General features: G+C 47.1%; 6 protein-coding genes across 6 annotated transcripts; 4 read left to right on the top strand and 2 right to left on the bottom strand.

Annotated features, from left to right (window-relative positions):
• Window positions 1-2,442: 2,442 nt before the first annotated feature.
• PtA15_1A53 (uncharacterized protein) lies at window positions 2,443-5,868 on the bottom strand (the record flags this gene model as incomplete). The annotated part of the gene is made up of 3 exons (XM_053165577.1): window positions 2,443-4,861; window positions 4,965-5,042; window positions 5,123-5,868. 3 exons carry the CDS (start codon window positions 5,866-5,868, stop codon window positions 2,443-2,445), a joined length of 3,243 nt encoding a protein of 1,080 aa, XP_053016270.1.
• Window positions 5,869-6,946: 1,078 nt separating this feature from the next.
• On the bottom strand, window positions 6,947-8,477 carry PtA15_1A54 (uncharacterized protein; the record flags this gene model as incomplete). The annotated part of the gene is made up of 6 exons (XM_053165588.1): window positions 6,947-7,231; window positions 7,318-7,431; window positions 7,514-7,660; window positions 7,752-7,843; window positions 7,909-8,068; window positions 8,181-8,477. The coding sequence occupies 6 exons, from the start codon at window positions 8,475-8,477 to the stop codon at window positions 6,947-6,949; spliced, it is 1,095 nt and encodes a 364-aa protein (XP_053016271.1).
• Window positions 8,478-9,170: 693 nt separating this feature from the next.
• On the top strand, window positions 9,171-12,596 carry PtA15_1A55 (uncharacterized protein; the record flags this gene model as incomplete). Its single annotated transcript, XM_053165599.1, has 10 exons — window positions 9,171-9,445; window positions 9,597-9,691; window positions 9,787-10,032; window positions 10,105-10,155; window positions 10,229-10,402; window positions 10,475-11,592; window positions 11,694-11,840; window positions 11,935-12,168; window positions 12,266-12,396; window positions 12,494-12,596. The coding sequence occupies 10 exons, from the start codon at window positions 9,171-9,173 to the stop codon at window positions 12,594-12,596; spliced, it is 2,574 nt and encodes an 857-aa protein (XP_053016272.1).
• A 1,292-nt stretch (window positions 12,597-13,888) lies between these two features.
• On the top strand, window positions 13,889-17,274 carry PtA15_1A56 (uncharacterized protein; the record flags this gene model as incomplete). The annotated part of the gene is made up of 10 exons (XM_053165610.1): window positions 13,889-13,998; window positions 14,228-14,448; window positions 14,524-14,664; window positions 14,782-14,832; window positions 14,908-15,081; window positions 15,159-16,276; window positions 16,393-16,539; window positions 16,630-16,839; window positions 16,915-17,045; window positions 17,172-17,274. The coding sequence occupies 10 exons, from the start codon at window positions 13,889-13,891 to the stop codon at window positions 17,272-17,274; spliced, it is 2,406 nt and encodes an 801-aa protein (XP_053016273.1).
• Window positions 17,275-18,698: 1,424 nt separating this feature from the next.
• PtA15_1A57 (uncharacterized protein) lies at window positions 18,699-19,027 on the top strand (the record flags this gene model as incomplete). The annotated part of the gene is made up of 2 exons (XM_053165621.1): window positions 18,699-18,807; window positions 18,873-19,027. The coding sequence occupies 2 exons, from the start codon at window positions 18,699-18,701 to the stop codon at window positions 19,025-19,027; spliced, it is 264 nt and encodes an 87-aa protein (XP_053016274.1).
• A 301-nt stretch (window positions 19,028-19,328) lies between these two features.
• On the top strand, window positions 19,329-21,224 carry PtA15_1A58 (uncharacterized protein; the record flags this gene model as incomplete). The annotated part of the gene is made up of 4 exons (XM_053165632.1): window positions 19,329-19,615; window positions 19,705-20,493; window positions 20,581-20,761; window positions 20,880-21,224. 4 exons carry the CDS (start codon window positions 19,329-19,331, stop codon window positions 21,222-21,224), a joined length of 1,602 nt encoding a protein of 533 aa, XP_053016275.1.
• Between the last annotated feature and the right edge of the window lie 4,949 nt (window positions 21,225-26,173).

Consider the following 26,173-nt stretch of genomic DNA (forward strand, 5'->3'; position numbering starts at 1 on the left):
ATGATCCCTTGAACAATTTGCATAAGCCTTGGCAAACAATTCATCCTTGCATTGACAGAGTGGTTGTTTTAGATCAACTTGGGAGGGCTCATTGGCACAGAGTACAATGAGTATCCCCTGCCATGGGGCATCCTCTGAAATCTTTTTTGAAAGACAGGCTTTGGCACATGGTGGAACGCTTCCCAAAAACTTGAACCCCTGGTCTTCAACATGAGGCTGGATTTTACTTTGTCGAAGCTTTGGGGATGCTTTGGCAGTGCCCTTGGCTGCCTGGGAGGAAAGGTTGGCAACATTGGGGCCAGGTGGAGGATTGTCTGGATCAATGTTTCCGTCTTTGTAAGCACCCGGGGAGCACTCCACAAGTGATGTAGTATTGGTCTTGCTTTCCCTCCGCCTTGGAGGATTGTCCAAAAACAATTCTGTTTGATGATTTTGATGAAACAAATTTTACAACAGAAGGAGATGCCGGTACGTATAGATCAGTATCACTCTTTCATCTCATTATCATAGTTTAGTGGAACAACTCAAAACAGTTCAATCCGCATGATGTAGCTACCCATTGGCAGTTTATTCGAGATCGGGACTTTGACTTCATTTTTGATCCTTGTGTTTGTTATAAGGGAATTATTTTTTCAATCCTAGTCCACGCTTCAATGATAATATTTTGGAGTAGCTGATTGTCGAGGCATCAGATTTTTTGCATGCGGTTTCATGTGGTTTCTGATGGTCCACAATAGCCAAGATAAATTTGAATATGACCGTTTTCATGTGGGTATCTACATCCAAAGACAAAAGGTAAGCCAGAATGCATGTTTTTTTTTTTTTGAAAAATTATATTTTGCTCTACTCACATCTTATGAGGCTCATCATTGATCAGCAAGCGCACCGTAGCACCAGATGCAACGGCCAAAGTTTTCCCGGCACTTTGATCTGCGCAACTGAATAGATCCCCATTGGGGGCAACAATCTTAAGACTTGCTGTTAAGCTGGATCCACAAACAAAGGTGGGTTTGGTCAGAACTTTGCTGCCAATCCAACCTGTATTTTCAGAGAAGCCACGGATCAACAACTTTTCCAGCTCTTGCTTTTGTCCTAATGTCCACGTGTGACCGTCATTGGCAGACCAGGCTTTAATGTAACCGTGACACAATCCCTCCTGAGCCTGATAGAATGTAAGGAAGATTGCGACCAAAAAAGTGCGTAACTTGTCCTTGATTGAATATTTCATCATGTTTCTTCAAGAAAATGTTTTTATGAATATAGGGAGCTTATCCTAATCTCTGAAAATCCCCGAAAGAAAGAGCCGGGAAACCAACAAATTTTCCCGGGCAATAGCTGCAAAATAAAATAAATACCCCGGGTGAAGTATATGTGGCAAAAATATTGAGTGGGAGAAAGAGGATGGAAATCAGAAAAACTGAGCATCCTCCTTAAAAATCTCCCCCTTGCAGACTGACCGTCAAGCCAAGATGCCGCCGGTTCAGGCTGTTGCGTTTTCGCCCAACTTGGTTCCTCGGCGATCCCCTTCCCCAGCAAGCAGCTCGCCGGGTAAGATTCCTCCTCCCTTGACGTCTTGCCAGCATGCCATCGAGAAATTCCGGGGCTTGCTTGCTCGGCTCTGAAAATAATGGACGACAAAGGGGAGTGCAACCTGAAGCAGCGAGTAGCTGTGAGTGAACCGCGAACAGTCAATGAGACTGGTGAAGATGAGCACACCTAAAGCAATGATGAGAGAAACAATATGGAAACCAGATGATGATTGAAGAATAGCCAAAGAGAAAAAGAAATACACTGCATACCTGAGACCGGAGGATGAAAGGTGTGGAGAGGTTTGAATTGAGCAATGTGAGATGAAAACAATAGCGTAGATGATAAGAAACAACAGAGAGAAACTAAGTTGGAATATATAGTCTACGTTAGGGTTTGTGAGTCTCATCATTGAGATTCAAACCTAAGTCATCAACGGTCCGCAGTACGGTGCATGGGAGGCCATCCGGCTTACTTAAGCCTCAATAGAAAAGGTATTAAGTATGAAATGGCTCATCCAATTACATATTTACCTACTTTTTTGCATTTGGTTGGATTTTTTAGTTGCACATAATTTCTTTAATCTGTTTTGCAAATCGGCAACCATATTCATCTAGCATTGTTTAGGCTACATTCAGGCACGTCACGATTGGTTTGCAACATGATAGTGTTGATGAGATATTATTATTGATGGATTTATGTTTGAAATGAGGTACACAAATTTAGCAATATTAAAGTGAGCTGTATCGAACTTGGAATGTATTCCCTTAGTAGGTAAAAGTGTTACTGATGAGCTAGGAAGGAGAAAAAAAAAACATAGAGAACTGCAATTTGAAGGATCGAAGAAAGTAAGTTTCCTGCTTGTTGTGACAAAAACCTGAGAAAGAGGCCAAGCTTACCGTTTGGGTATCCAGTCTATTCCGGTCTGGTACCGAGTGCCATTCTGAGTCGGTTATGGGCTTCCAAAGCTTGGATTTGAGCTATGCTTTGACGAATAACAAATTCCGCAGACACGCCTCGTACGCTCTGAGTCTGGGCAGTGTGTAAGCTTGCGATCTCCAGGATACTGGCATTAGATTCAGCGGATACGACGGTCTCAATGGAGGACTCCGAGTTGGATTTTTTGACTCGAGATCCAGTAGAAACCCGTTTACCCTTGGCTGAAGATGATGGGTTGAAATTCGTATCGGGGTACTGGATCGCGGCAGATTCCCAAGATGAATGAGAAGAAACTCGTCGACTGGATAATGGATTGGGATCGTTAGGTGAGCAGGGTGTGGATGTGCTTTCGTACTCTATAGCAGTTGGCTTCATGCTGCTATATCGGCTGGCAGACTTTGGAGGACGCATGGGCGGAGCTACCATGAATTTGGCAGGCAGCGTGACCCAATCAGGGACTGTTTGATGGAACTGGCTGGGTAAATCCCAAGAGCAGTCCGGATCCATCTCCGAGTCGATCAACGCTCTGAGATCTTCAGTCACCGCGGCTAGCTCCCGAATCGTTTGAGAAGAGTTCAGCGTGTTCAAGCTGGTTCTTTTCGGCGCAAAATCGAATTTCACGTTCGACCGATCGAAGTCTTGAAGAGCTGCTGTGCCAAGCAACTCACTGGTTCGTGAACGATGGCTAATTAGACTGGAGACAGAGTTGATCCGAGGATCTCTAGCGCGCCACTCTTGCCCGGAGCTTAAGGTACGTATACGAGGAGTCGGTTGCCTGTCAGCTCTTTCCACTTCGCTGGAGACCTTCACCTTTGAAACTGGTAAGTCAAATACAGCTCGATTATCATGCGGGATTTGAATCGATTGAGACGTGGAATATTGATGTTGGGGGGACATGTAGGAATCGCTTTCTTCAGGGTGAGGACCCTGCTCTGTTGTGCAATTGAAGTTGGAATATCGGGCCAAGAAGGTTCCGATGGACTCAGGTCTTTGGTCATAAGTGGATGAACGCGGGGGTGATGGCGGAATGAGCTCGGATGGATGATCCGTAATCAAAATCGCAGGGGGTACACAAGAAATCGTGTTTGGCCTTTTAGGAGCATCCTGAGAGCCAACCGAGTAATTCAAGCGGTTCAATTGAGCAGAAGCTGCTCGGACTAAACCGTCAGCAGAGTCAACTCGCTTGATGGGCTGGTTGAATGCTGGGATACTAGGTTTCTTGGCGTACTTTGGAGAGGACATGCTGAAAGGATCGTTGACGCTATTGAGCGACTCGCGAACATTCTTATAATTCTCACTGCTGATACCCATCTCAAGTTTTCCCTTCTTGTTTCCTGCTGATAAAGAGTCGAACTTCGTGATACTGAGAAGGAAAGAAGCAATGGAGCTGATGCTTTTGAGGGAAGCCTTCGATATGGTTGAAGACTTGCTATCAGACCTTGGCCGGCTAGCGAGGTGGGCATCGTCAGAAAAATCGATTTTGTGAGGTGATTGGGCGGGCTCCGGTTGGGTTCGATTTTTCAAGGTACTGATAACCTTATAATCATTCTGCTTCAGATCGTCCTCATAGTTGCTACTGAGGCCCGATGAAAGGGAAGGCGCCATCGGGGACGATACGGGTGCAGGAAATTCAAGCCGGATACTGTCAATGCTTAACTTTCCATTCACAAGGTAAGCTAGGGGCGGAATAGAAGGAGCTTGAGATGGGCTGCGAGACACCGGGTGGCCGCTTCGAACATCCTCACTAGCGGAACAGAAGCTGTTTGACTTCTGGTTAACAGCAGTGACTGTGCGCTCGGGATTTGGCTTGCTTTCACGATGGATCTTGAGTTTTTTGTCAGCAATCCAACAACTCTTCTCCTCCATAAATTCATCATAGGCGGTGCCTCTATGCTTGCGTTTCCAAGATGAAAGTCCGGGAAAGCATCCGTTCTTCTTCCAAGCCAATATGATGAGAATCAGACAAATTCCAACAAGACCCAGACTTCCGGCGACGATCGAAACGACAAGGGTGGTAGCCCCGGGGTGCACAGGCATCACATGCGCTTGAGGTGCATGTGACATGGCAGGTGAAAAGGCCTTGTTGTCGTACATCAATGGCGAAAAGCTTCCAGGGGCATCGCGGAGGTTGGGAGAATGTGATGGGAAAGCTGGGGATGATGGCAGCTCGAGCGGCGAGTCGTTCTTTCCACTGGAATATGCGTCTTGGGATGGGGCTATAAATGAGCCGGCATCGCTGCCGCCTCTTGTCGGAAGGACTGGTGATGCCCGAGTAACCTGAGCCGAGTCCGGGTTGTCAATCCCACGCAGCTTCATCCGATGGCGCAGCGTGCTCAAAAGTCTTCCCCGCGGGCTAAATTTCATCGAGAGGGGCATTGGTCCGGATGATGAATCCCTGTTTGATGGAATGTGGTTACAAATAAGTCAAGTCAGCTTCTAAGCTCAGCTGAATTGTAGTTACAAATCACCAAAGTGAGGCTCTCAGTGGACATGCGTACGGGATGGGTGAAATGACAAGCTCAGGGATAACTTGAAGCTCTGGGGCAACTTTTTCTGATTTGAAGTCGTCTCCAGCCCTAGGGAAAAAAACACATGCTTTACATCAATATAACATCAGTTAAAGTGAGTGCCAATAATACATTCTTCGTTGACATACAGCGATTTCCGGTTGAATGATAACAGTCTTCGCGTTAGCCTTTGGGAGATCGACGGAACATTCTCAGTCTTCAGGGTGTTCGTCTGCGGTGTGACCGACGACACGTGAACCGGAGATTTAATTGAGAGAGAAGGCGAAATTTCTGGAGACGGATTTGTTTCCCTCTTGAGAGTGGCACGTGGGCGATGCTCTGCGGTTTCAAGCTCCTGACCATGCAAAACGGCTTCTGTCCAAGAATCATGATTTTCTGACCGCTCGGGAGTGAGGTTGTCGAAAGATGTCGGCCAAGGACTCAGCTGTACTCGACGCGTCGATAGGGTGACAAGCGGTGATGAAGATGGCGCGCTTTGCTCGATACCCCAAGGCAGCGTAGGTGTAGAGTGAAGAGCTTCTGCTGACATGGGCAAAAAGTTGGCGAAAGTGCTTTCTCCAGTGTCAATACCCAAGCCAAGACCAATGGGCTGATGTCTAGCGTTGAGCGTTGTTGGCTCCGAAATCGCAAACTCATCAATATCCAGCATGGGGTTGAGCTCGCTTTCTGTGGGAGTCTTCACATCGGGCGATAGGGCGTCTTCAAATCTACCGCTAAGGTTAGCAAGCAGCGAAGCCGGAGGCGGGGGCGAGGGTGAGATGTCAATGACATGGGATGAGACAGTCAAGGAAGTGGCCGGTTGATCCCGGAAGGGCGAGGATAAACCTTTGACAGAAATGAACCTAGTTGGTGTTGACTCGGCTGAGAGTAGCATTGAGGTTTTCATGATTGCTTTCCAAGGTGTTCCTGTATTGAGAGATGGAGAGATGGAGGTCGAGAGTTGACAGAAAGAACTAGAACAGATTTACTGTGAGAGTTACTTGAGGTGGGTGAATGACAGACTGAAAGAATGGATGGAAATAACTGTTGAGGATTACTTCAGGCGGGCAATGACAGATGAGAAAGGTTACGGATTAGGACAAATTTGAAAGGTTGAAGTAAAGATTGTGGCGAATTTTGAGGGACAGACAGATCGGAAAGAAACAGGAAGTAAACAGAAGATAACCCAGCAGGCTTCTCTGGGCGCCAGGGAAGGTTATATAAGGGCATCCTATTCTCGGTACAACGGATGGATGGATTGTTCCGATCAAAGCCGGGTAGCTTTTGGCCTAGATCGCGTCAGGACTGCTATAGAGCAGGTACCCTATCAACTACGAGCTAGCTCGAAGTCTTCGGCGCGTCTCGTTGGCACAACCGCTAAGCACGCGCCCGGATTCTGGCTTTGCGGAAGGATGCCAAGCATCATGCGCAGGCAGAGATCTCGCATAGCGTTACTAGGATTTGCTTCCGGCGTCCCACTCGAGATTTTATTCAGTTCTAGGGTGATGTGTTGAGAGTTGAAACTGGATCTGGAGACACTTACAGTCTTGCTCGTGATAAAGCAACTCAGTCGAACATTATATCTACTACATAGAGTGGTGGCCGCCAAAAAACCGCGAGTCACCTGTTGAAAAATCCAAATTGAGCAATACGGGCATAGCCTATTTGATGTACCCATGTCTGGTCACATGCTGTAGGTATATGATGAGCCAGGACTCGGGAGCAGATTTGCAGAGCAAAGGTCACGGTTACACCAGCAATCGAGCTGTTCTTAATAGGATTACTCGAGTCCTCAGAAAATAGACTGGTACGATGAGCATCTGTCATACCAGTGGTAAGAAGCTGATGAGTCCAGAAAAGGAACGTGAGGCCAAAAGTTACAGGAACATAAACGGGTACAATTCCAATGTAGTGATTGGAGCAACAACTGTATTACGAGAGATGAAAGATTACAAAAAGCAAGCAGATTGACCTTAGTCCCAGGTAGCAGAATAACCATTGGTAGTAGCTCCACCCGGTGGATTGGACGGTGCAGCGGGAGGTCCCCAGTCAGCAAAATTTCGCGCATTAGGTGTGGCGCCTCCGTACGTGGAATAGGTCCCATCGGGTCGGGACCCAGGGGTAGCCCCGCCCCCTCCAAACGGAGTGCCCATGTATGGAGTATTCCGGCCATCTGGATTGAGGCCGCCACCTTCACCTAACGCTGCTTGAATACCCTGTTGGACAGATGCCAGCTTGACAATGAGAGATTCGATCCCCTGAGCGGCGCAATATACCATTTTACGAAATCGGTCAGCGGGTTCGATAAAGTAAAATACGGGAAGAGTTCCTAGGAGGACATTACTTTAACTACGATATCATCAGGTTTAAGGTTTCCCGCAGCTTCGACATCAAAATAAAACCGCGAGGGTTTGCTGGTGTAATCGACTGGTTCGTCATCCAGTGGAGGTCGCTCGTACTATTTTTAAAAGAAAAAACAGATCAAGTAAAAGAGCTCAGGGGCCGATGATGCGGTTCAGGTCAAGCAAGAAAAGGATTACTTTGGCGTTTTTCGTCAAGGGCCATTCAGCTTTTGGGTCGGTGCCGACTTCAAACCACAGATCAGTATGTCCGAGTCGGTTGTACGGGTCATACTCGAACCCAATAGTCGACACAGGAGACCATTTGGCATGTTCTTGGCCAATTCCCTGTGTGCGTGTGTGTTAAAAGGGGATCGCGGATTCATATGAGCAACGTGTGGTGTGGCAGCTCATGAAGAGCGAAGATGATAGAGCGCACCTTGATGGCTCGGCACTTGAGTCGAACTTCTTGACCCTTGCGGAGCTTGGTGATCAAAACTCCAGGCTGTTCGCCATTAGGCATAGTGAATTCTGGATGGCGGTGGTCCAATTTAGCAAGAATGTGTAGGGTAGATCAGATAGGACGAAGCACTCACGAAATGGCTTGCCCACATCACCTCGATGTGCTCCATCCTCCCTGGGTGTGATGACAAGGTCCTTCGAGGTGACTGGCAGGGTCTCTCCGATCATGGTACATTTGGTCGAAAGCACTAATTCGATTGAGCAGTCGTCACAATACGATAAACAAGTACAGTCCTGTCTGACCGTTGATCACAAAGCTTTCTGATCAGCTGCATGATCCTAAGAGCAAGGTATTGCATTTTTGTTTTCGTTTTTTTTTTTTTTGCTCGTTTGTTGATCGACTGACCCGCTGCCAGTTTTTGAGGTATTTATCCAGGTCCTCACTAATCAGGGGAATCAGTCCAAGACGATGGGCAATCATCTCGTCGGGCAACACGCTCGTGTTCTCTTCGAATTCGACCGAGTGGATTGCGATCGTCGTCAGGTCTGCGATCATCGTCCTTCTCAGCGAGTTCGCGAGTCCCAGATCGATTCCTTCGAGGATGAATGCCGCATGCTGCTCGTCCAACTCGGTCACCTTGACTTGTAGCTGTGATCCATCGGTCGACTGGGGTGTTTCTAGTGCCAAGGGTGCGGTGGACATGGTGTGGTGAAGCTCTGGGGGTCGGCTCGTCGGGGCGTCCTGCCCGCCGAATGCTGCATTGCCGATGGCCTGGGCGTGAGCTGTCACAGCCTGTGATTGGTTGGTGAAACACCAGCCCCTCGTTTCGGAGAGATTCCCGAGGCGCGTCTTCCATCTCCGCTGATCAGCCAGGGCCAGTCAGTCGGAGTGCTCCATCAAAATTTTGTACTTTGTCCAGTGGTTAACTACCCCGGCAATCAGCAACGTCTACTTAGTCCCAGGGTTTGCTGGTCTTCTATGTTCAATCGAGGGTGCTCAGCCCATGGCCAATGTCCGCAAGGCAATAATACAGCATCTCAACCACTCCGCTCCAACAGCGCCACAGCCATTAGATCGGCTGACTCGCCGTAACGAAACCCCCAAAGGGGACAACTTTAATAGGCAATCGTGGGGTTGGACTTTCTCCATCCATTCCGGCCACCGAGATAGCGAAATTGGGACAATCGAGAACCACGGACAATCACCCACTCATGCTGCGTCACTGAGTGCATAAGCTATTAAATACTCATGTAAATCCTTCGTGTCCTCTCTCTTGTGGGCTGTCGGAGATTGACCTGTCATACAACTCAGCATAAATAAATATAATCCTGCGCTCCATCTTGCGAAAATTGTGTAGGAACCCCCAATCAACCAATCTTTCCATCACGTTGCGCCATGGTCTCCTCTTGCCGATCACCCCCCGGACTGGCAAGACTCTCCATATTCCTCATCCTGGGCGCTGCAAATGTAAATATCCTCAGGGCGTCCGAGCCAGCTCTCAACCAACAACCCCATTCTTCCGACATAAGCCATCTGCCTATCAACCCAACAAACCCAGCTCCTCCCCTTGCCCCCAGCCAAGTCATCAATGGCACCACCGGCACCTCGAATTTCGACTTTCAAGTGACCCCAGCTCCGCCCGGGTTTGAATCTTGGATATCCCCTGTGGTGTACGCGCTCTGCTTTCCTCTCAAGCCCCAGGGCGAAACTTTGCGCTATAAGATCACACTATTCATCCTGTTTCCTAACTTGCTGTGTTTTGCTGACACGCTTATTATCCAATTCGTGCCTTTTTCTTCATTAACCTTTGGGTCCAAACAGGCTCCCCTCGCCCGCTCAACAGGGGCCCTCCGCCTGGACCAGCTCCATCCAACGCGCCAAACAGTTTGTTGCCCAGCTTACCATTGAGGAGAAGGGTGAGTCCACTCCGAAAATTTCCCTAAACCGGTAAAACCAGCTGAACTCGCTATCTGATACCATTTCACCAATTTTTAATCGCTATGTTATGCAGTCAATCTGACAACGGGGGCAGGCGTCCAAGGTCGCTGTGTCGGAGAAACAGGAACCGTGCCCAGATTGGGCTTCACTCAACCGATTTGTTTACAGGATGGCCCGGTTGGTATTCGGTTCACAGACTTCAACTCGGTCTTTCCGGCTGGCATCAATGCCGCGGCTACCTTCGATAAAAACCTCATGTTCAAGCGGGCCAAAGCAATGGCAGAAGAGTTCAGGGATAAAGGTGCCAATGTTGTCCTGGGTAAGCACCGCCGTGTTTTTTCTTTCTTCCTCTGCAAATAGAATAAGTCTAACGTCGGTTGATTCTATTCAGCACCAATGACTAACCTCATGAGGACTCCCGAAAGCGGCCGCGCTTGGGAAGGTAACTGCTACATTCAGAGATTCCATATTGATTTTCATCGGTTTGATTCTGACTTCAACCTTACATCATTCAGGTCCGGGAGCCGACCCCTACATGGCAGGTGTTGCCACCGTACAGGCCGTCCTCGCCATCCAATCCACTCGAGCTTCGGCTTGCGTCAAGCATTACATTGCCAACGAACAGGAGCATTATCGAGGGGGGAGTGGTGGGACAGCCTCAAGTTCTAACATCGACGATCGTACCCTTCGTGAGTTGAGCTCATCTACGTTCCTTCTTCCCTAGAATCTTAGTGTATACTGATGTCTCGTATAAATTAAAGGTGAACTGTATGATTGGCCTTTTGCTGAAGCAATCCGGGTAGGAGTTGACTACGTGATGTGCTCGTACAACCGAATCAACCAAACCCATGCTTGTGAAAACTCGAAGCTGATCAACGGTATCGTGAAAGGGGAATATCAATTTCAAGGTGTCTTGGTTACAGACTGGGCAGCGACCGTATCCGGCGTCCGAACGGCTCTGGCCGGTGCCGACATGAACATGCCTGGTTTTATGGCATACGGCCAACCCTCGGAGCCCAACCCTGCGACGGCGAACAGCTCTTACTGGGGGTTGAAGATGATCGAGGCCGTGAATAACGGCTCGGTTCCAATCCAAAGGCTGGATGACATGGTCACCCGTGTCATGTCGACTTACTACAAGCAAGGTCAAGATAAGGAAGATTATCCGAGGCTGAACATGATGAGTATCGGACAAGGCACCCCAGAAGAACAGGCCAGATTGAACAAGCATGTCAATGTCCGAGCCGACCATTACAAGCTAATCCGTGAAATTGGAGGAGCATCCACTGTCCTACTCAAAAACCTCAATCACACCTTGCCGCTCAAATCACCGAAGGAAATGAGAACAGTCGTAGTCATTGGCAGCGATGCTGGCGACAATCCCCGGGGTATCAACTCTTGCACTGACAGAGGATGCAACAACGGTACGCTAGCAGCGGCATGGGGATCGGGTACCGCGAACTTCCCGTACTTGATCGCACCAGCTACTGCCATTCAAAACTACTTGATGCAAGCCAATCCGACGATCTCTTATCAATCAATCTTCGACAATTATGCCTACAATGAGATCGGTAATGCTAGCGTGTCAGCCGACGTCGCCATCGTACATGTCAACTCCAATTCAGGCGAAGGCTATATCACTGTTCAGGAAAACGCCGGGGACCGAAACAACATGAGCTTGTGGAACAACGGCGACGATCTGATCCTTCGAACCGCTCAAGTTTGCAACAATGTGGTCGTTGTCATCCACTCCGTTGGCGCAGTCGACATGGAAGCTTGGATCAATCATCCCAACGTGACAGCCGTATTGATGGCCGGACTGCCTGGACAAGAAAGCGGAAACGCGGAGGTTGATGTGCTATGGGGGAAAGTCAATCCAGTTAAGCATCTTGACCCGTTTCCTTCGTAACTTTGCCGTCTGGCTAGTCATCCTTTGCCTGCTGTGTATTCAACTTGCTAATCTGTAAACTTGGATCTCAGTCAGCAAGATTACCTTACACCATCGCCAGGAAACGCTCCGATTATCCTGCCGAGATCCTTTATAAATCTGACATGCCAGTCCCTCAAATAAACTACTCGGAGCAACTACAGATTGATTATCGCCATTTCGATACTAACAACATCGAAGTTAGTTATATTCACAATTGTATCAGTTAGCCTGCCTAAGATTACATTCTGACGCTCTTAGCTTTCGACCATCGTTTCTGGATTTTGGTAACAGCCTCGGTTTGAATATGGCTTTGGCTTGTCTTACACGACCTTCAAGTATGACTCGTTAAAAATCGCCAAGCCAACCAAGGCTCGTGCCCAGCCGAGTCCTCCCGGGCCATCATCGCCACAGAAATCGATGTCCTTAAACCCATCATCCAGCACGCCAGATCTGTATGAGAACATTCTTAGCGTGGAATTCCGAATTACCAATACCGGCCAACTGCCTGGTAATGAGGTTGCCCAAGTACGTCCATCTGACTCCCCTCGAGCGTGCTTGCAAATGCTTGATCAGAGGAGGTTTGATAGCTAACATCTCCGGGCTTTACATTGTATCCTTCAAGTTGTATGTTGGCTTCCCCGCCCAAGTCAATGAACCACCCAAGGTCCTGAGAGGGTTTGAACGAGTCTTCATCCCCAAGGGGCAAACCAAAACCGTCTGTCTGGAACTTCGGAAGAAAGATTTGTCTTATTGGTGAGGCCCGTTTTCCCGGTTGTTCACACAGATGTTTTCTAGATTTCACAAGCTGATGTCGATTTTCACCATGTGTCCATCATGCAAAACTCTACAGGGACGTAATCTCTCAATCATGGAAACTTCCAAACGGGATCTTCAAGTTCATGGTTGGAAGCAGCAGTCGGCAAATCCTCCTGAGCGACGAGCTCGAGCTTTAGCCCACTTGCCATCGTCTCGCAAACGTGCTGAGTTGAACATCCCACGTGCTATTATAGTGTCTTTTCTTTCTTCGTTCCTTTGCGTTCTGCTACACAGAACTTGTCATCTATCTCGTCCTCATCTTCCTTTCTGTTCTCATTACCCAGCAGTACGTTCCTCTTCGCATCTAGACGCGCTCTCAGCATTTGTTGTCATTGTATTTTACCTTCCTCCGCAGTAAACAATTTTATAATGTGTGTCGAATTGCTGGAGGCTTCCACCCCGAGATAAAGTTATCCTTCAGAGCAATCACATTGTGTTTCCGTGAAAGGTTGGACAGTTTGAGCACTTCACCTCTCCCATAAAAACATCACTTTACGGGGTTTGAATTCAAAAATGGTTCCCCCCACGTATTAGCGTACTCGATCCTCCCCATCACCATGCATCAGTCCTGCTCATGAGTCAGCAGAGTAGCTTTGAAGCTTTACACAACAGAACCCTTGGAGCAGTATTCAAACCATTTTGGCCGAAACACTATGTATGTATAAAAACTTTACATGGTCGGTCATGCCGCTTCTTGCTGGCACTGCAAATGCGGGTGTTGTATCTCAGACTAACAGTAGCATCCCGTAGTTATATCCAGGTCTTGGTAAAATGTTTGTCCCTCCTCATTTCTTCCCGTTTGTTCCCTCTTCACTGGTTCTCTCCACATGTCTGTGCCGGGATCACCAATCTCGGTGAGAAGGGAGAGAGGAGGCCGGGCGAGTGGCAGCCGGAACCATCGATCTGTGCCCGGGCGCCGGCAGTGACATGGTTAGGTATATCCCTACCACTGGTTAATACATGAGGTTCTCGGTACATGGGCAAGGGAAATTGTGAATTTGTGCCTACAGCTACTCTCATGATCCCCAACCAACAACAGGCCAAGCGACACTGGCCTTCGGTAGCTTTTTAATCACATTCCAAAAGGGTGCATATGTACACTTGTGCATGCAGCACGTGTGCAGCCTTTAATGTCCGGGGAAGGTCCGCTCCACATTGTATCCGCAAGAATATCACCAGAAGAAAATTGGCATTCTCCAGCTCCGTTAATGCCTGTTATCCAAGTCCACTCTTTCCTTGGGCAGTCACCCTCATCAATTAACCGGTCTTCAAGACATCAACTCCACACTTCTTACGCGCCGCTTCCTGAACGTTTGATGAGCTATGTCATCCTACTTGACAAAATCTTTGATCCTACTGGTTGCTTTTTCGAGCCTCAATACCACAAATGTTCAGGCTAGTCTGACTGATCATCATCCCCAAGTCCAAAATGCGGCTGAGGAATTCCCAACTGTTCTACCTGATCGATCAAACCTGGACTCGTCGCGTCGCGGCAATAGCAATGGTGATGCGAGTGGTACTTCAAACTTTAACTTCGAGGTAACACCCGCTCCAGATGGCTATGAAGAGTGGTCTTCACCGGTCGTGTATGCACTTTTGTTTTCTTCTCTTCTCCTTCATCTGCCTTCTTGCGCGCCTTGGGTATAGTTTTCCTGCTTGCCTTAGATATCCAAATTGACCTCATGACTCTTTATAGATAAAAACCTCTATTTCCGCTTCTGTAATTGAGCAAACAAATTAACCATGTGAACATTTGTTTAAAATCCAGGCTCCCAACACCTGTTCAACAAGGTAGCTCTCCTTGGACGGACTCCATCAAACGCGCCAAGAACTTTGTTGCTGAACTAACTATCGAAGAAAAAGGCAAGCTAGCAAGCAGATCTCATGGCCTTACAAAAGTATTTTCTCAAACTGAGTGGACCCAATCTAACGTTTCCCTGTTCTATGAGCCATCCATAGTTAATTTGACAACCGGCTCAGGCATCCAAGGTAGATGTGTCGGACAAACAGGAACTGTGCCCAGGTTGGGCTTTCATCAACCGATTTGTTTACACGATGGCCCAGTTGGAGTCCGATCAACCGATTTCAACTCCGTCTTTCCGGCTGGAATTAATATTGCTGCCACTTTTGATAAGACTCTCATGTTTAAACGCGCCCAAGCTTTGGGCCAGGAGTTCCGGAATAAAGGCGTCAACGTTGCACTTGGTTAGCATGGGGTGTATTTTGGTTTCGTGCAAACAACTCACAACCATCTTGAAAATAGCCAAGCAAAAAGAACAAACATCTCATCTTTGATTTCGCAATTGACCTTTTGCTGATCAGCCCCGATGACTAATCTTATGAGGACTCCAGAGGCTGGGCGTTCCTGGGAAGGTACAGCCTGAAAAATCATTTCCGTTCATCCTTTTTGCTATTCAGCCTTCAAATTATTAATTCCCATTCATGCAGGTTCGGGAGCCGACCCTTACATGGCAGGCGTTGCTACCGCGCAGGCAGTCCTCGGGATACAATCCACTCGCGCCTCGGCCTGCGTCAAGCATTACATCGGCAACGAGCAGGAACACTATCGAGGTGGGAGTGGTGGAATAGCCGCCAGCTCTAACATCGACGATCGCACGCTCCGTGCGTTCACTTTCTGTCTTGAGCTGCCTCTCTTTATTTCTTCTTTCACAGTTTAAGAATTGCTTATTTGATTGTAGGTGAACTCTATGATTGGCCTTTCGCTGAGGCAATCCACGTTGGAGTGGACTACATCATGTGTTCATACAACCGTATCAACCAAACTTATGCTTGCGAAAACTCGAAGATGATTAACGGCGTGGCCAAAGGAGAGCATGGATTTCAAGGGGTGTTGGTCACAGATTGGGCTGCCGCTGCATCAGGCGTCAGGACATCCTTGGCTGGTGCTGACATGAATATGCCTGGGTTCATGGAGTATGGTCAACCGTCGGAGTCCGACCCTTCAACCGCGCAAAGCTCTTACTGGGGCGTGAGGATGATCGAGGCTGTCAAGAATGGCTCAGTGCCGATTCAGAGGATTGACGATATGGTCACCCGTGTGATCTCGACGTACTACAAGCAAGGGCAAGACAAGCCAGATTATCCAAGATTGAACATGGGCAACTTCGGCCAAGGCACGGCAGACCAGCAGAGGACTCTCAACAAGCACGTCAATGTCCAAGCAGACCATTATAAACTGATTCGGGAAATCGGCGCAGCATCAACGATCCTTCTCAAAAATACCAACCACGCTCTTCCATTGAAATCGCCAAAGAAGTTGAAAAAAGTCGTGGTCATCGGTAGCGATGCCGGCAACAATCCCAAAGGTATCAACTCATGTGTTGCCAGAAGCTGTGATCACGGTACTCTGGCAGCCGCATGGGGCTCCGGTACGGCCAACTTCCCGTACTTGATCGCCCCAGCTACCGCTATTCGGAAGTACGTGACGGAGGCCAATCCATCCATCATCTACCAAGCAATCTTCGATAACTACGCCTACAAGGAAGTCGCTGAAGCTAGCGCACAAGCTGATGTTGCAATCGTGCATGTTAGCTCAGATTCAGGTGAAGGCTACCTCACTGTTGAAGGGAATGCGGGGGATAGAAACAATATAAGCTTGTGGTACAATGGAGATGATTTGATTCTAAAGACTGCTGAAGTCTGCGACAATGTTGTGGTTGTCATCCACTCTGTCGGTGCAGTAGATATGGAGCCTTGGATTAATAATCGAAACGTAAAAGCTGTACTGATGGCCGGGCTACCGGGTCAAGAAAGTGGCAACTCGGAGGTTGATGTACTGTGGGGGAAAGTTAACCCAGTTGAGTATATCGACTTCCATACTTTTTTCCCCTGGAGATCTTACTCTTCTGATGTTATCTGCCTTTTAAAATGCCTCGAAACTTTCTGCAAACACCTTCAAACCTTTACTCACAGTCTGCGAGACTACCGTATACTGTCGCTAAGAAACACTCAGATTATCCTGCTCGAGTGCTTTTCAATTCCCACCTGAAAGTCCCTCAAATCACTTACTCTGAGCAACTGAAAATTGACTACAGGCATTTCGACACACACAACATCCAGGTTGATAATCTTCACCGTCCTTTCTAATAATGATGAACGTAATAAGACTGTGCTAATAATTTCCCCTCATCACTTTTGGCCGAACCAAAGCCTCGCTTTGAATTTGGATTTGGTCTGTCTTACACGACCTTCAAGTATGACTCCTTGAGTGTTTCAAAATCAGCCCCAGGCTCCTCTCGACGAAAAGCGCAAACAATGTGGTCCAAAATGTCAACAGGGGCCTCACTATACGAAAACCTGATCAACTTACAATTCCGAATCACTAACACCGGTATCATTTCTGGAAACGAGGTTGCTCAAGTGAGTCGGCCTCTTGATTGATTGGCTGTGCTCTTGCTACCTGAATAGCTGAAATCAATTTGATCATGCGTGAAGTTGTACGTAGGCTTCCCTGCCGAAGTCGGTGAGCCGCCTAAAGTGCTCAGAGGTTTTGAACGCGTTTTCCTGGCTAAAGGGGAAACCAAAACTGTATCCCTTGACCTGAGAAGGAAGGATCTATCATATTGGTAAGTTACATCCCTGTTCCATCCCCCTGTCACGACACACACCCAAAGAGAAAACCATTCCTCATACGAGTATTATTATTAAGATAGCGGAATAATAACAAGCTGATACGTGTCTGTTTACCTTAGGGACGTCATTAGTCAATCTTGGAAGGTTCCAAACGGATCTTTCAAGTTTATGATCGGGTCTAGCAGTCGAAAAATCCACTTAATCCAAGAATTAGAAATGTAGTCATCCCAATTACCAAATTGAACAGAGTTATTTATCTAGATCCATTCATACCCAACAATCCCGGATACTTCGAATCAATCCATCCTATTAATATATGAATTGTATTATGTTCCTTCTTGACATTCCTTCCTTTATGCACGAACTTGTTCTCTATGACAGCTTCACAAATTCAGTTTTTCTTGAAAGTTGCACTCATTTTTCGTGATGCGGAATGTTCAACATTCCAGAGAATATGATCATATCTTAAGCTTATGAGATCTTCCCCTAAATTGACAAACAGGTTTGCCGCGACTGAATAATACCCAACTTTCTCAGCTTGAAATATAACCTAGCTTAACAAAGCCACTCCAACGGAGGGTCCGGGGAACAAAGCTTCGCGTGCGACAGGAGTCACCAGGAAGGACTTGTGCTATGTTAAAAATGTAACACTGCTCCATATCATCTCATTCTCTTACGTTTGTATCTATCAGGGGTTCTGAACTTCTGCGGATAAGTTTCGTCTGGTTTGTTAGCCGGGTGTGCCACCTGCAAGTTGAATCTGCGTCAAGTTGCATGAGAACACCTCGGAGACACTGGTGAAAGACGAACAAAGCTTCGGCGGATTGTTGAACTTTGAAGTTTACCTGTGGAGAGAATTTGTGCTCGGTTATTTGTTAGGAACACTAGCTGGATGATGATTAAGGTTTTGTTTCGATTTGTGTTGCTTCATTTCTTTGCCTCTGACATGGATGGAAGTTAAACTGGTTGCTCATGGAGGCCACACGACTCGACGAGGACTCCATGTGACAAATGGAGCATTCGGAATGTAGTTTATCTGTTGACCTTCCAGCTGAGGAGTCTGCCAGTGCCATACACACTATCTCAGCTCAAAAATGTTGGTCGATCTCCCGGCAAACAGTCGTCTTCTTTCCCAATTTAGTTCGACCTCCGGATGGATCTTCAAGCGCCAAAGGCGGGAGCTGGGAGACACGGACGTTCGCGTGTGGATGCTGGGGTTCAAGCGATCATCAGCAACTGAATTTCTCGGAGGGGGACTTTCAAGAAGCCCTCATGGGCCATGATCGCCGTTACAAACATTCAAATATCTATTAAATGTCTTTCTTTGGTCTTAGGGCTCCTCATGCAGTAAGTGCCAGCCGGGCTTTCTCGAGTAGTGATCTCACTCTGGAGATGTTTTCTTCGAGGCTGATTTTCTTTGGGCATATTCAAGCTCGTTGGATCCAGCGCATCATTCCCTCGGCTGCAATCAACTCGAAACATCGTCCTCCCTAGCTCATGGTGACTGTCAAGCAGCGGCCTGTCTCCGCATGGACTCTCAGCACTTAGGGCTGCTATCTATCGCCTGCTTCCTGTCATGTCAGTCTAGCGCGCGCTTGGACAACTCTTGATCACACTCTTGTGGATCCCGAAGTAGCAGGAAGGAAATGCTTGTTGTGGCAAGTTCTTCATCAGTCAAATTCTCCAAGCAAGGTTTGCCAAGAAACTCCTGCTCTCCCCTCCTGGGCTCTCTCCTGCATTTCGCTCAACCAGCCTGTGAGCCTGTTTTCGTGCTCTTTTATTTTACTTTTCCGCTAATCATACTCTTCGTTGGCTGCCAGATCGTCGTCCGGCTGTTTTTTTTCGGCCCTTCCCTGTTTTCCAACCCAATTTGTCGCACAGCACAGCACCCTCCTTATTATCAACAAATTCAAGAAAATACAACTCCACTCACTTCCACACACACACACACATTTATCTACGCTGCCAAACCTAGCCGTTCCTTTTCCTCGTTTGAGCTGTTTCACGTGAGATAAATCATCATTCCAATTATTACTATTGGCATTATTTTTGTTGTTGTTATCCCCTCAAGTTTCGAAAGAACCCATAAGTTTCGGTGGTAGGAGAATATTATTGGCTGTCGTTTGATAACAGACACCTCCGGCACACTTACCTAGGAAGAATCATATTGACGACATTTGTCCAGCCCACGACTAACTGCGATAATTTATAGAGAGCTTAAAATATCCCCCTCAGCGGTCTGAATTTTTTTCTTCACCGGTAGACTGCAACAGGAAATGAGCATGGTCTCGCATGTCGAAATATGTGAAGGCCTTACAGAAGATGGCCAGCCGACTCGAGTGATAAAAATCATTGAAATCTTTGTGAAGCAATCCACAGAACCCACGCAATCCACTGTTCAGCGCTCACCCTTCAAGGCAACCGGCCCGAATCACTTCGACTGCCTGCCTGATGAGTTGCTCGAACGCATCATGAACTTTGCTGGGATGACAAACGGCACCTCGGCCGCAATCAACATGGACCCTTACGAGGCGGGCTGGAAGGACGAAGAGGAAGTGATTCAGTAGGTTCCAGGACCGGCTTGCCCCTCCAAAATAATTTATAATGACTTTTACTTGAGCTGACCCAGCAGTTGTCAATCTGGATTTACAGGGATGCGGTCGGCTTTAGGTCTTCGATGGGAACGCTTCGTCAGGTCTGCTGGCGGTTTTTCCGTCTGGCAACACCACTGTTCTTGAAACGCCTGGTGATCTGTGACGCGAACTGGGGCCATCGTCCGTTGGACCTGATCCTGAGACTCAGCAAACTCTTGGGTGCCACCCCGGCCCACGCATCTGTCACCGGGAAAGAACAGCCGGCGATCCGGCAGCATCTAGGGTCTCAAGTACCCTACGGCCACCATGTCCGACAGCTAATTTTTTCCAATCGAACAATCCCGCCGAGATTGGTGTGCCAGTTACTCGAAACGATCCATTCCTTGCTTCCCAATCTCACCGCACTCGGAGGTCTCAGTCTGAGCCACATGCCGAGGTTACTGAGTCCGGCTATCCGCTTTCCTCGGCTGGTCTCGATCACCGGAATCGACTTGGCGGCGTCCTCAGAGCTCTGGACAGCAGGGCAGGACTACCCGGCAGATTCTGTGGAGACGCCGACGCTCATGGCCGGCCCGAACCAGTTCATCTCCCAGGAAGTCTTCCTCGGAATCTTGAACCATCATCCGCACATCTCCTACCTCTCTTGTCGCGGATTGCAGATCGATGAGGCCGGCGCAAACCGGCTCTCAGCCCTCTTACGCGCTAACCAACTCGCGATCGCATTGTTGCCATCACCTCTACGCACCGGACAATTCATAGGACTCAAGATGTTACACATCGGGCTTAATTCTGTAATCGACCTCCAGCTCGTTAGACTATTACCTCATGTAGCACCCCATTTACAACAGTTTGTCAAAATAGTACCCTCAACCACCTAATCAATCCATACCCACTAGCTGACACATGGGCACTACATGTGTATGTGCGCTGACAGGTTGCACATCGATGCGGGGTGCAAACTGGAAGATAAATCGACAGACAGCTCTCGAGCCTGGTCGATGACCGAACTCCTTGGGATGCTTCCTCGACTAACTCATCTGACCTTTATTGCTCAACGCAATCTGCCCAGTCGACATGGGTCGCTAGGGTGGGCATCGTCAAATGAGGTCCTCAGAGTAAGCTGTTTGCTTGGACTGATCTTGACCGAATGCTGATAGCTTCTCTCGCCCCCCCTACTACAACCATCCGATACCGTCTTCGCATTTTGCCTACTCTTCTTTTTTTTCAAATTAGTTTTCCCCTTGTGTCCAATCACTAAATCTTCGAATGGATTCGTTCACAACAGCCAATTTTTTTGACAGCCTTAATGACGACTCGATGACTCTTCGCCAACTAAACGTCTGGCATCGACCGACGCTAAATCTGAACCCGGCTTCGGAGAGCTGGTCGATCATTTCGTTTGACTCTCCGCAGAAACTTCTCAAATTGGGTCACGCTGTCCGCACGATGAAGAAGGCCGGGCTCGAATGGCCAACGAACGAGAATCAGCAGAGGGATCTCTGGTTGAAGCTCAAGGCGTTGACAAATCTAGACTTGCTCGAAGAGCACAGGGTTGATAGCTCTTATGATGACCTCTGAAGTTGTGTTAGTTTTTCTACATCTTTCAATCTGGAAATTCTACCATAGCGTTGTAACATTTACCCCAGCAAATCCTGATAACGCAACGACCTAAGAAACTGGCCAATCCCCCTTGACGAACGCCAACTCAATACATTTTATTTTCCCCTTATTCTCCCCTGTCAATTCATGTATATCGTTCTTTCCACTTCATTAGATAAATTAGATCATTTTGAGCAGTCCAAACCACTTTTAATTTCATTAATGTTTTCTCCTTCGTTCTTGGCTTCTCAACCCCATGTCCATTTTATCTTACATGTTTGCCTCTCTTTTTATCTTCAATGATCCTCAATCGGAACCTTTCCATATTACTCCCTCCCTCCGGATCGCAAATTTCATTTTTCTGTCTACATATCTTATCATCAAAGTGCAAACGAGGCCAGTTCAACTTGAAAAATGATCATACAATTTTTATCACAAAGCTTCCGTCTGCTTCGTGATTGTTGAAAATGACAGGCTCCTAATATGATTTGTTTGATGAAAGTATATGCATTAACATATTAAAACTGGGATTATATTTTCCAATGTGAATTGTGAAACTTCATTTACTGCTGGTTTGCTAAATCATTAATCCAACTGTGCTGAAGTGAGGGTTGCTGTGTTCTGGGTTGGTGTTTTATGGTTCAGTGGGCACCCCTTTAAAAGCAACACACCAGTGTCAACTGCAAGTAACAACCATCTGTGAGCATGCATGGGATTGAACAGAGGACTAGGGTTAAGTGAAAAAACTCAAGAAACTGCTGCCAGTTGAACTGCAATATTACAAAGTGATGAATTTTCAGCTGAGGCCGGGGGAAGAAGAAGGAAAAACAGGCCTGAGGAGGAAAGCTCAAGGCTGGGAACAAAACAAGGAAGCCCAAGAAGGGGCTAAGCTGCTTAGCTGTGAAGGGGAAAAAAGGCCCCTCACTACAAGAGACTCTCAGGTCTCAGGGAACAGGTACAGGCACTGATGAATTTTCATTCCTTGTCTGTCCGGATATTTAAGCTCTTACAAATGTGGGACAAGATGTGGGACAGAAGGCGGAGATGAATATGCACCTGGAAGGAGAAGGGAATGAGTGACAGGCAATGGACTGGGAAAGAAGAGAGGGAGAGACTTGAAAGCGCCTTTGTAATATTGCAGGCCAACTGGCAGCAGTTTCTTGAGTTTTTTTCACAGTGGTTTAGTTGGAAGGTGGACAGTCATACTGAAAAACACAATGGAAACCATGAACCCTGGAAGTTATTTCCCTCAAACTGTTGGCAGCTTGCCTCAAAAAGCATGCCACTAAGTGAGAGGTGTGTTTTCTCAACAACTGGGGGAAATGGTGGGCAAGAAAACAAGCCTGAGACAGAAAGCTTACACAGCCTTCTCTCCAAAGGCTCACATTTCAAGTTGTCCAGATGGCCTGAGTATTTGGTGAATCTTATGATAGTTTTGAGCAAATTTTCCTCTCAAAAAAATTCTAAAGGTATCTTCCAGGTATCTCGGAAATGACTGGTCCAAAAATGTCACATTCCTCTGAAGTTGTAAATTATAGCCTGGTGTTGAAATTTTATCATAGCTCAAAATTTACACAATATTACTTCAGAGGGGATGGAGAAAAAAAAATGATATTGAAGCTTCCCTAAATGGCAAACTTAAAAAATTCCCTTTGGGGGTGAACTCCCAAAGCAAGCCTGCATCAGGAGGGACTTACCCCTTAGCTCCCCAAACTTGCACACCAAGAATGGATTTTCAAGGTATTTTGTTTATTTTTTCTACAGCTCACCCACCACATTGACTCCTTGTTTATTAGCTCAATGTCATTAGAACATGCTGGAGAAAAGGGTACAGATGTTTACATCTCCCTTCTTGTGGAGAGAAAAATGTGGAAACTGTGTTGTTGAGCACAGACCCTTTCCGTGCAAAATCCTCATTTTGCGTATATTTAAAGATTTTTTTTGGGCCAGAAGGAATGTTGTGAAGTTACCCAAATTCTGTAGGTTGGACAGGCACAAGCTAGTCTTTCACCTAAGCAACTTTATTCCAAAGAAAGACATGGAAGCAAGGAATTACAGAAGTTTGAAAACTCCTGCCACCTAAATTTAGAATCTTGCCCCTGCAAAAAGGGGCATTAAGACACAAGTCCCTCCTGCTGAGGGCTGTTGGAGGCTCACTTTGCAAGACACACACCCGCAACAGCAAGGGACTTTGTTGAGTTCACCTAAAGGAGATTTAGCCATTTTTTATTGGGTGATATGGGGGGCTCTCCATTCCTGTACACAGCGGCTCAAACCCAACCCCCTGGGGGCAGTTTCCTAGGTGGCCTTGTGACCCAGAAAAAAAAAAGGTGGGTCATGGGGGTGATTTGTAACTTCATGCTCCTCTGGTGCCCTGACAGACTACAATACACTGCTGGGTCCCCCCAAATGTGTGAAAGACAGTTGAATAGGGGTGCAGAATTATGACACCAACTTGGGCCAGCTTGAGGCTAACAGGGGACCTTGGGGTCACCATTGCCAAAAAACAACTTGCCAGAATAACTCAAACACCTAGCATCCAAAAATGAATTATCAGGAGTCCTGTTCTGAAAACTGCACCACACACTTAATGCTTAGGATTTCTGCATAATTATAAGTTTTCCTTACACATTTGAAAGTTCAGTGCATTTTGCAACATTTTCAGGGAAAAATCATGAAAAGTCAAAAAAGAAGAGTTGTTTTCTTGTGCCCTTGAATGGCAAAGAATTTTTGGAGCTAGTTGTGGGAAGATGAAAAGAAATTTAGCCTATGCAGAACTTGTCTTGTTGATGGAAGCGACCCACTGTGTGGCAATGTTGTTGACTTGCAGGGGTCACAGACATTGGTGGCCCATGTAGGTGGCTATGAGGGGGTGAAACCCCACCAGTGATGCCCTTGGGGCACCTTAGATATTATAGGGCCCCTGGGGTGCAACAGCCCAATATTCACCAGGGCAGCAACCAGTGGCGCCCCCAGGCCGGCGTAAAGCTCCAAAGTGTTTCTGAGAAACGTTTTCTGAGTTCAGAAAGGGATATAGGAGGGAACCTCTGCTTTTCCTGGGTCGCTAGACACTAAAACAAGCCCCCCAATGTTGGATTGGAAGGTTTAATGTGGTGATGGTGGAGATGTATCAAAAGATAGCCTACATTGAGCAGGTGTCTTAGGGATTATGGGTGATGTAACTGTTGTTGAGTGACTTGTAAGTTGATATGATCCTTGTGTTGCCACAAAGGGGTTGTGGAACACCCTGGCAGAGGGTTTACTGGTGAGTGAGTACTTAGTAGAGTTGTGATGTGTATGTAATAGGGGGGTTCACAATTGAAATTTAGGACCCATTTTAAGGTTTTTATGAACATATTTTTGAAAATTGGATACACCAAACAGTGTGGTAGACAAAAGTGGGAAAATAAAAAAGGTTTTTTCTATGCCACATAATTACTCATACTAGACCTCAAGATACCACAAAATGGACCCCAGAAATGGATTCTACGGCCAATCTCACCCCTAGTCACCACTGGAAGCACCCCTGGGCCCCCTCTAGTGTGGAAGTTACACCTCATGGACACCTATCACACGGCCAGCCCCAGTAACCCAGCTGTCACCTGCCTCAACCCAAGTTTCACAGTAGTACACTTATACAAATCACAGGATACAAAGTACATCTCCCTGTTAGGCTACACTCATTACATATTAGCTAAATACACTCCTTTATATACATAGTATGACATCATTTACACTGTTTCTGCAGCCTGAGACTTTGTGTATACAATAACACCAGGCATGCTTGGGGGGCACTCCCCTGGGAGTGCCTTACATTGAATTTCTTTGATAACTCAGTGCAATGTCTACTGCATCATATGTGTAATCAGACATGAAAAGATACACAAGTATATATGAAGTATCCATAACTCAGCTGGAACTCTTCTGTAACTCAGTAGTAACTAAACTGGACCACAGAACAAAGTGTCTGTAAAAAAAGTTTAACTAAAGTTTAAAGCACCACTCACACATTGTTTGTACCCAAGGGTGAAGTCAATCTGAATGGTGTTGGAACGATTTCATCCTCTTGTACCTGTTGCTGTGGCCTCAACAGAATGTGATTGGTTTGTGATTTGTCACCCTATTTTACGTGTGGACAATAGGGTGACAAGCCATAGTCCATTAGGGCAGTCACAGCTAAATATTTCTTAAATTTTACCCTCATTTACTCAGCAGAAACCCCCCTCTGGTATGAAAAGTTTCTGATTTGTCACCCTATTGTACGCGCGTTATGGACTCCTGTCAGGTCTGAGCTGAGGCAGTCTGTTGAGGGGAAGGTGCTGAGTGCTGCCCTCGTCGGTGGTCCTGCAAAGTATTTGGGTACGGGTCAAAAGATGTGATAGCGGTGGCGAGGGGATTTGTTGAGAGGGAACGAGGGAGTTGGAATACCCTCGGCGGTATTGGTTGGGTAGAAAAGCTCGGAAAGAGGAAAGAAAAACGCTAAAAGAAGCCGGCGCGGTCGTCGGAGTATCAGGGGGTGATTAGATGAAGGGAGGAACTCAGAAGACTTGGGTACTCAAACTCAAAAGAAGATGCGGAAATGGATCGACACCATCCGGGATCAATAAACTCAGAAAACGTGATGATATCTTGTTCCTTATGGGGGGGAGACCAGAATACCATGCGGATCCCTCCTCCAAGTTCGGCTGAACTTGGAGTCAGGGCCGCGACATGCCGCGCGACGAGCCCTCGTGCCCGCCGCGCCCCTACAACTAAGATGAGCAGAGGAAGAAAGAGAACAACCAAAGAGACAAAAACCGAAAAAAAAGGTTGAGGAAACAAACAAAACCAAAACAAAACTGCCACCAACTCAACCATCCAACGCGCGCAAGGAAGAAACATAAAAAGAAAAACATATGTAACAAAATAATAAAAGAAAGAGAAATCAA

Source organism: Puccinia triticina, chromosome 1A, assembly GCF_026914185.1.
Source record: "Puccinia triticina chromosome 1A, complete sequence".
Taxonomy (NCBI): Eukaryota; Fungi; Basidiomycota; class Pucciniomycetes; order Pucciniales; family Pucciniaceae; genus Puccinia; species Puccinia triticina.